General features: G+C 38.8%; 1 protein-coding gene across 1 annotated transcript in view; it reads left to right on the forward strand.

Annotated features, from left to right (window-relative positions):
• The window catches only part of LOC107098271 (phosphatase and actin regulator 4A-like), a 52,241-nt gene that overhangs the window by 4,829 nt on the left and 37,285 nt on the right, over positions 1-10,127 (forward strand). Inside the window, exon 2 of the mRNA XM_015395845.1 lies at positions 8,913-8,949. Coding sequence (XP_015251331.1) covers positions 8,937-8,949 — 13 coding nt within the window. The 5' untranslated portion in view covers positions 8,913-8,936. The remainder of the gene's footprint in view (positions 1-8,912; positions 8,950-10,127) is intronic.

A 10,127-nucleotide genomic window follows, 5' to 3' on the forward strand; every position in this document is an offset into this window, starting at 1 on the left:
AAGCATTGTGCAACACGTTTTGTTTGTTTGCTAACAGCAACATGACCAACATGTCATGCTAACCCCGAAATCTAACATACTCCGACAGCGCTCCGCTCCGCTTCGTCCCGCTGCGCACCAGACCGCCTGCACAAAGCAAAGCCTACAGCCTCCTCTGTGGCTCCCGTCCGCTCCGCTCTGAGTTCCTTGGAGATCGTAGAGGGCATGCGCCAGATGATTAAATTCAAAGCAGCAAAACATGTGGAAATGATCCAGGGTTTCCGCGGATCATTAAAAATAATTACAATTCATTAATTTTTTTGGATTATTTTTCATTAATTTCATAATTTTTTATTTTTCATAAATTTTTATTCTTTCTTTTTTTTTCGGTGTAACAATAAACATATACCGAACCGAACCGAAAACCGTGACCAGGAAACCGTGAACCGAACCAAACCGTGGATTTTGTGATCTGTTCCACCCCTAATATATATGTATAACATTTTGTATATAAGATAAAATATAATTTTCCTTCTGTTATTATGCTTTATCCAGAATTTTTAAGTGGAAGTTTTTGTTTCAGCTGATTTAATACTTTAAAAAATCTTCTTCAAGGAACCTTTTGCTATATGGTCATTAATCAACTCATTGAAAGTATCAATCAACAGATTAATCGGTTAGCAAAATAATCGTTAGTTGCAGCCCTAGTTTATATTAACTTATTTTTTTTAAGAGGCCAACCTGAGGCAATTTATTATTTTTTTTATCTTAAATTCCATGTACTTTGTCTCTAAAGGCTCACAGTCCATTTATGTAATGCCTCTACACCCCCTAAGCATTTTCTACTGGTTTGTGATAAGCAACTAGAATTGCACAATATGTGAAATGGGAATTCTTGTTAAATTGTTATTGTACACTACTGCAACTACAAAGAACTGTTCAAACATCCCAGGTTTCTTACATGTTTAGCTTTTATTAAAATACCATTCCTGAAGGGACTCTATGTGCCTTCATTTAGTAGAGCATGGAGAGTGTTGCTGTAACTGAAGTGCTTAAGTTCAAAGATTTGATTTAGTTAATGGAAAAACAAAGAGTCAAGATAAGAGCGTGTGTGTGTGTGTGTGCGTGCGTGGGGGGGGGTCGTTCCAATTTTAAGGTAAAGCGGGGGATACACTGTGACATTTTCAATCGTTGCACGCTGCTACAGTGTGGGTACAGGGTTTAAAAAACCACGTCGGACTTAGGTCCGCAGTGAGATGGCACTACTCGTCTATCCGGAAGCCAAACAAGTACAAGAAGAAGAGTGAGACGCGCTGCCTTGGCAATTTGTGCAATTTTGGGCTGAAAGCCCTTAAAAGAAAAGGCAACAACATATTTGGACAAAGACATGGCTGAGCAAACGTGGCTATTACGGTCTGTCAATTTTACAGAAAGAACACCATTTCACCCGCACCCCTGCCATGCTTGTGTGTTTTTGTCTGAGAGGAAGAAGAAGTAGAAGAATCCTTGTTTGCCCACTGAGCAATTTGCCCACAACCACCTTTCGACGGCCGACTGTATTTTAAACGTTTGATTTTCTCCAGACCTTACGATTTCTGATCGGGAGGTGGTCGTGGGAGGCTAATTGCCCCTCGTTTCCTCCCTTTATACTACAAGACGCACGAGGAGCGAGGATGCTTGGACACCGCCAATCGAAAAATTCTCACACAACTGGAGAATCGGCCCGAAAAGGGCAAAAAAACGTAGAGTGTAAGCCCAGCTTAAGACTGCCACTGTTATATATTATCATTGTATCCTGCAACAAGACATAAAGCTCTTATTAGAATATGCATATTATATATAATGTTACATTTTTATATATATATATATATATATATATATATATATATTGTATAATTATATATAAAATGTAACATACAAGTTACCAGATCACTCTCTCTTTTCTTTATACATGAATAAATTCATGCTTCTGATTGTAAGGAACAACATTTTAACGTTTACTTTTGATGGTTTTAAGCTGACAGCTCTGCTGGAGCAGAGATCACAACCTCAATGCAGTTACTCCCAGATCACTTTCTCTGATTGGTTGACTCAGTCGGTTATACTCCCGCAGCCATGTGTCGCAGTGAGCTTTTCACAGTTTTGATGCAGATATTTTTTTAATTATGCCCAATTTTGAAGCGGGGTCTGTGCTATGTTATTCCACGCCGCAACGCATGGGGACAATCAGGAACTAGCTGTGGGTCCAGATACGGCCCAGGCAGTGAGGAAGTGGAAAAAAGCAAGGGGCTAGTGACAACAGAGGAACAGGAGGGTGAAAAAGACCGGGTATCCAGGTGGAAAAAGGGTTCCTTGCGCACCTCACTCTTCTAGCTGGTTCATCCTCACAAGCCGTTTTCCACAATGGTGGTCTTACAAGCGAAACAAGCTGGTAAGGTACCAAACAGGAAATACGCATAGAGTAGAGCGGATGATATGAGCAGTCAGAGAAGTCCTGTCTGCGGCAACCTTCAATTTAGGTGCACCAGAGTGTCTGCGGAAGGGATGGCGGCATATCTGCGTTAACTGCGACTAAATGAAAATGCACACAGGATGATTGATTACTAATTTAATTTATGAGTCAAACAATGCAGCCACATTCGTAAAATTTTCAAATTTTACATTTCAAATTAAATTTTGGTATGTATTTGCTGGGGTACATTTTGAAAAATAAATCTCAAATGTCTTTTTCTTTTTCATTTTAATTAAGTAAAAGGATGAGCGGTGTTGATGAAGAAAATTTAAATGCAAACAGGATTATTGATTACTAATTTAATTTATGAGTCAAACAATGCAGCCAGTTTCTTAAAGTGAAAAAGCATTTCTGGAAATGAAATATGGTAACAATTTGCTTCCATAGTGCAGCAGCAGTTCAAGTGCTTATAATGCTCCCAGATGTGCTGTGCCAGATGGTGAAAACGTGCTTCATTCCCTATCAGCACCCATCAATACAGGTCCACAATAGACTTTGAATGTAAACTGGCTTCTCTTGATGCTCTAAACACGTTTGGTTTGAACACAGCATAAAGCCCCTTGTTTTAGACCAGCGTATGCCTGACGTTCGAAAAATCTGGCAAAAACGATGTCATATGTTGGATAAGTTATGGTTACGTTTTGTGTAAGTTATGAGGACACTGAAGTACGCTGAAGCACGCTGAAATACGCTGGCACAGCTCGACATACGGCGAGTACGTCCCAACGTATGCCAGCGTATGCCACACGTGGGGCATTGGTTATTGGTAAGTTATCTGAACCTTAACATACGTTAAGAAGTTACTCATAAGTCGCAGCATCTAGCTTATCCAAAACCTATGAGTAACGTGTGCATAACATACGCGCAACTTATCAAGAAATGATCTCCAACGCATATCCACATATTTGACGTGTATTGGCAGCGTTTTGGTATAAAGAGGGTTCATAGAAACCATCAGTTCTCCTCCAGACTTCATCTCCATCATAGGGTGAGTGTGAAGGTGAGGGTGATGGATCCTCCCTGCGTTCACGACTACAATAAACAAACTTCCTAAAAGACATGATGCTGAATTTGCTGCAACTGCAAACCTTCTTTCTTTCTTTTTTCTTTTGTTTATTCTTTTTTATATGGCGGGCGGTAGAAAGCAGGTAGGTTAATACCAGAATCAAAGAAATCTCTTTATGATGACCGCGCTCCTCTGGGCACATCGCTGCCCCCCTCAGGCGTAATGCCGCCGAGCGTTATGCATATGTTAGGCTGTCGTTGGCCATACACTCTAGACTAGTTATAAATACACTACGTATACCCCCAAAATTGAAAAAATACATAGAAAGTTCAGCATATGCCAGCGTTTTAGGATGCTTGTGTACAATTGCAGAAGGCTCAGACCTTACACTGATTGTTGTATTTTGGTCCCAGTCCACTGTTTTCATTCCATCAGCTGTTCTATTTTTTCTCAGTATCCCTGATAAATGTGAAGAAGTTGTCCCTCTCACATGTGAACGTGTCTGGATACTGCTGACGGATCCTATTACCAAACCTGAAAATCTGGCTGTCATTTCAACCTTTGTGCTCAGCTTTTTCTTTTTTTACTGCAGGGACAAACATTATGCCCTTGATGTTGCTCCTAAAACATGGAGGCCGAGCTTTGAAGCCTGTGAAAATCAGAGTACAGCTTATCACCTTCTCAGCCTTCGATACAGTGTAAACGTTGTACTGACTGGATGTCAGCTTGCGTGTTTAGCTCCTTTCACACGGAGCAGACCGGCTCAGCTGCTCTACTTTTCCTGACGTTGCTGTCTGTACGCAAACAAGCTGGTGCACATTAACTCGCCTCACTGTTTGCTGTGCTGCAACATCGCAGCGAACACTTTTGAGAAGCAGAGTTGGCTTCTCAAATGACTCGACTTAACCAGTGAATTATTTGTGAGTTTAAATTAGTATCAACTTCTCTTTTCTTTATCTGAATAATATAGAAGCACTTTTTAGATAGGTTACAGAAACGGGTGTTAAACTTAATAAAACTCTCAGATTTAGTTTTGTGTTCGTAGTTCAGATTAATGTGATGTACGGTTCAGATATGAACAGTGGGCTCCTACTGCTTCCTGTGTGAACATTTTAAAGAACTTGTCAAACCAGCTTGACTAAACCAAAGTTGTCCTGGGATAGATGTTAGCGGGCCCAACAGAACACTGACTAGATCATAACAAACTAGCTTCCCGTTGTGAAGAGAAGTCAAACGGAAATTCTTTACTGATAATCAACGGCCAGAGTCATAATGATTCTATATTTGTCTCCTCATCCGTTTGGTTCTTCTGTATTTACATAAAGAATGCTGGTGGTCCTGTTACAGAGTCTGGTGCAAAGAAATAAATACTTTTCACATTTAAAACGTGTATCTAGACTAGGTAAGAACAAGCATAATCCTAAACTAACTGGATGAGTTGAGTAGTAATGATCAGTGATCCGAAGTTGTTTTAGACTGACTCCCTGACATAACTAAGGCAGATTTCCTCGTAAGAGGTTCATGCTATGTGTGAGTCATCTGGGCTGGGTCTTAAACATTGGTGCCTTGCCAAAAGGGCAGGTCGATACTGCTCAAAGGACCAACCTTAGCACGCCTACTGGTTATGACCAATTGTAAACGGGAGCAGCATTTAAACTGTTGTCATGCTGCCTTCACTGACATCAAAAATTTTCCCTTTGTTGCCATCAGCTGCTCTTTTTGCCCTTGTCACTGTGATCCCTTTATCCAACCCAAACAGCCACAAGCTAATAATGGCTCTTAAAGCTGTAGGACACGTGATTTAACCAGCTGTTTTATGTATATTTTGATGCAGAGTTTTTGTCAGTATTTTCAATATTTCTATTCAATGCTATCATCTTTTTACTGTGTGATAAATTCTGAAAATGTTAGATTAAAAATACACAAAAGCAAATAATTGGGGTGTTGAATAGTTCAAGGTCTTTTTCTATAAACAAAGGTCAGTACTGTAATAGAGCAGCAGGTCATACAGGAGAGAGAACCAGCTTTTCTGGTCAAGTATTACAAAAATAGAATTTTCTGAACTGTACAAAAATGTTTTAAAGAGGTAAAAAAAGAATCTGTGCACATCACTATAGCTTCTGGGATTCGTGGTAGTGGCATCATCATTATTTGGTTTTGCTTCTTCTTAATGGTAATAATTGAACGTCATGATCTCACAATGATGAAATTCACTTCTGCATTTTAACCTGTCCCCATGGAGCAGTTGGCTGCCACTGGGCAGCACCCGGGGAGCAATCGGGGGTTAAGGGTCTTGCTCAGGAACTCAGAGTAGAGGCTGTGGGGATTGAACCAGGTACTTGCAACCTTCTAAGAGCAGATCGTACTGCTCTGACCACTGCCACTGCAGCAGAAATAAGAAAGTTTGTTAGAAATTATGAGAGATAAGGAAAATCCTGGATTAGTCCCAGTTAAAGCCTGACTTAACTTTCTCATAACGAACATTCTCAGAAGGCACCTCAGTAAACAGCAGTGATTTGAGAGGCTGTCATACCTAAAGTGGACTGTAGATAGAGAAGTTCTTTCTTTAGGAATGAACTAAAGGCGAGGTCACATTTCCAGATTGTCCCTCTTGCGTTGTGGCGTGGAATAACAGCGCAGACCAATATCTGGCATAAATCAAAAATATCTGCGACAAGCTCACCGCAACACACTGCTGCAGGAGGATAACCAGCCTTTAAGCCCACAACTACTGGTGTTTTTGCTCTATTTATTAAAGTGGAAATGAATGTAAACCAAACTAACTTAATCTTGGAGATTGCGTCTAGCTATTATCAATTCTTACAAACTAAAATAAATTTTGTGATGTTGCAGTACTCCAAGCGGTGATGTCCTGATTAATTTCTGGTTTTGCTTACCAATTCATTGCTAATAATATATTTAGTCTGTTGGAAACACTGAAAACAAGGACTAATAAAAAAACAAAACATGAATATATCTTTAATACATAATGTTTTACCTATAGCCAGTCTGACTTATGACCTATTTTCCTATCTTTAAACAAGTTATTCACTTAATTTGTTTCTCCACTCTTGGCTTCCTCTGCTGCCTCTGTCTTTGTTGTAACAGCCTTGTTAAAATTATATTCCCAGATATTTAACTAAGTCACATGACCTCACGTTTTGAGGTCATCAGAGAGAACTGTATCTCAACTATTTTGTTTTGCCGTATAATGTGGCCTCTTTTCTAACTCCCATGGAGGAGTCATGAATCCTTTCAGTTCCTCTTTGTCCTCTCCTGTCCCCTTCCTCTCTTCATTTTCTATCCTCCTGCTCAGAGTCATGTCTTTGCAACAAAACAGTTTTTAGAAGTTCCTTCCTGTGCGCTTGTTTCTGTTGTGTCAGCACGACACTGCACACATGTTCAATAGAGCAGCTTATGTCACTATTGTTATGTTTAATTCATATATAGATATCTGCATATTTACAAGTCATGCTTGCCAAATAATCGTGTTTTAAAGCAATAACAAAATAACAGACAAAATGTTTTGAAGCTAGTGATATTTCACAATGAGCATGTTTTTAAGAGTAACAGTTGATAAACTGATGCCGCTCTGAACACCTCGGCTCAATTAAAAATTTAGCTGCCGATTAATTCAATAACTGATTAATCAGGACTTCTCCAATTCAAGTGTAGAAGAAGTCTGATCCAGACGTCGATGGCTATATTTACAAGAAAGAAAAATGTCATGATCTGCTTTAAATGTGTTCGGATGAAAAAAAAACCTTACACGTAGACAACTTTTATAGTATATTTTTTATAAAAATTTTTTGGGGGCTTTCGGACAGTGACTGAGCAGCAGCTTAGCAGTGAAATTAATATTTTAATTCCATAAAATGCAGAAGTGATCAAATGTAAACAGTGTGGGAGAAAAACAAAACATGGGACAAAAAACCCACTGATATGGAAGTTTAGAGCATTTCAACACAGATATGTACGGTGAAAATATGCAGTATTTTGGTCTCATCTTATCTGTGAAATGCAGAGTCTGTGAAATGATTTGGAGTTTTTTCGACAGTTCAGTTGTCTGATAGCAGTGGGGAAAAAGCTGTTGCAGGATGGGTGGGGGAGAGGTGAGCTCTCCTTATCCTCTGCAGGAAGTACATGCACTTCTGTGTCCTTTTGTCCAGTGAGGTGGTGTTAACAGTTCAGGTGAGCATGTCTGTAATCTGCACACCCAGGAATTTGGTGCTGCTGAGCACCTCCGACGGGCTCCTTTCCTGGTCTGATCCTGGATCCAGGCCTCTGCTGTCCAGCCTGGACACACAGAGAATGGTTTTATCCAATATGGACCAGAAAGCCCTTTACAACAGCTGCACAAAAGCAATAAACCAAAGACACCTTCAGAACCGGCTGCTCTGCATCTGGACAGAAAAGCTTCAGGAAAAAAGCATCCCAGTGGAGGACTTTATTCAAGCCTCCAACCTGGTGATCTCCAATGGAGGATTTTACACGGTGCCATCGCCACAAACACATTTTTATTGCTTATTAATTAGGGTGTTTCAAACAAGTGACCTTTTTGCAGTCTGTTTGAAAATGCGTTCCACATTTTTATGGAATGCACAAGACTAAAGACTATTTTTAGCCTTTTTGTTAGTGCTTTTAGTCTTTTTGGGATGGTTTTTACAAACGCTCTTTTTATAGGACTTGTTTTAAGTCAATAATTGTTTATATGTTTTGAATTGTGTAAATAAAGTGTTGTTAAAAGTCATTTTACCTTAATATGAATAACTGGATCCTTTCAAGCGTTTACCTGCATGCAGATTGATTGTCAACATAAACCTCCCTATTTAGACGGATAACAATGTATCTAACAGCCAGTCACTTATGTCCGACTGAAAGTAGCTTATGTGTTGCACAACTCTGTAACTATATGAAGTAATTTCCCTGATAAGAAGAACTAGATTTGCTGGAGTCTTTTGATAAATTCTTAAATACCAATGTAAAGTTCAGGTCATAATCCCATCAAAAAGATTTCTGGATTAGTGTCGCACTGAAGCTTTCATGTTAATGTCTGTTTTTTTCAAATTTTTTTTCTCATTGTGTCTTTAGTGGATTCTGTTTAATGAAAGTCTAAACTTTGCATCTGGTTTTTAAAATATTTGTTTCTTTCACTTTTTTTCTGTTATAAGTAAAAAAAAAAAATAAAAAAAATTTATCAACAATGATATCCAACACAGGATTAGATACAGAAAAACAGACCCCAGCTATAATATTACCACTACCTTGGAAGTTTCAGCATAGAGAACTAATCTGCATCACTATGTATAATATTGTGTTTATAATCGGAAAGAGATTACATCAGATGTACAGTATAATAATGTCAAATGACCATTTCCTGTGAACAGCTGCGTTAACTTTGTTCATCTGTTTCAGGTACTGATTGCTGAGTCTCCTGTGATGGAAAATCCTGGTAAGAAAACCTCTAAAATATTACCACTCTATGAAGGCAAATGTTCAGTGTTCAAACTGCTTCACACACATTTATTCTTTGTACATAAGAAACCTGTAGATAAGCGCTTAAAAGATTAAGCTGAATTACATCAGTCGTTTTTTTTTTTTCATCCGTCTGCTGGAGTAACAGCTTGTTTTAAGAAGTGAGATACTTCAGACGCTGAAAGCTACATTTTGGGTTTTAAAATTTTAAAATTCTATGGCAAATCTTTCCAATAGGAAACGCTCTTAAGGAGTGAAAGGACTTACAGCAAAGCAGACATTTCCCAGTGTCAGTATTCAGGATTAAGTGTAGAATAGAGATAAAGTTATCAATTATGAATTCATCTAAAATTGATTGTTTTTGTTTTTTTATTTTAATAAAGAAAAGATAAATAGAATATGCAAAATACTTGTACTTTCCAGTATCACCATATAAAACTATAAATTTAAAGAAAAAGTCCAGGCTTCAAGGGATGATCAATGGATCATTATTTATATCTAAAACTAATACGTTCACGGTCATTTAATGAATTTAGCATTAATCACAAAAAAAATAAAAAGAATAATTTTCGCTTTGATCACATCTTCTGGCATTGACGTCATGGACTTCACCATTGAAATTCAGCAGAGCTATAGTGAAACTGACAATGCCCACGTGCATGGCAGTTGGTTTTGGAATACATCGGGTAAAAGTGAAAAGAAAAAAAGAGTTATTTCACCTTTCCGATTATTAATCCTCCACGGACGGCTTCGTCGTTGGATTGCCAACTTGAAGAGGGAGGATATGCCATCAAACTTCTGGCCGGAGAAAAAACACGTAATATGTAGCCAACATTTGGAAGAAGAATGTTTTCAAGATGACTTAATAATAATCAGTGATGGGACTAACGGCGTTCAAAGTAACGCCGTTACTAACGTGAGCAAAGGCTGTTTTCAGAAGGCAGTAACGTCAACTCTTCTAATGACCGATACCGCAAACGCAAGCTGCGTCTCAATTCGCAGACAGCCTGTGCTTTGAAAAGCGAAAAAAGTCGTAACATGCAACTTTTGTAAAAACAAATGAACATACCACGGAAGCACCACTGTTATGATGCAGCACCTGAAAAGGAAACACGTTGGAGCCTTCGATGGCAGTGAAGAGAGCTGATCAGCAGG

The sequence above is a fragment of the Cyprinodon variegatus genome, unplaced genomic scaffold, assembly GCF_000732505.1.
Source record: "Cyprinodon variegatus isolate N-32 unplaced genomic scaffold, C_variegatus-1.0 Scaffold764, whole genome shotgun sequence".
Classification (NCBI taxonomy): Eukaryota; Metazoa; Chordata; class Actinopteri; order Cyprinodontiformes; family Cyprinodontidae; genus Cyprinodon; species Cyprinodon variegatus.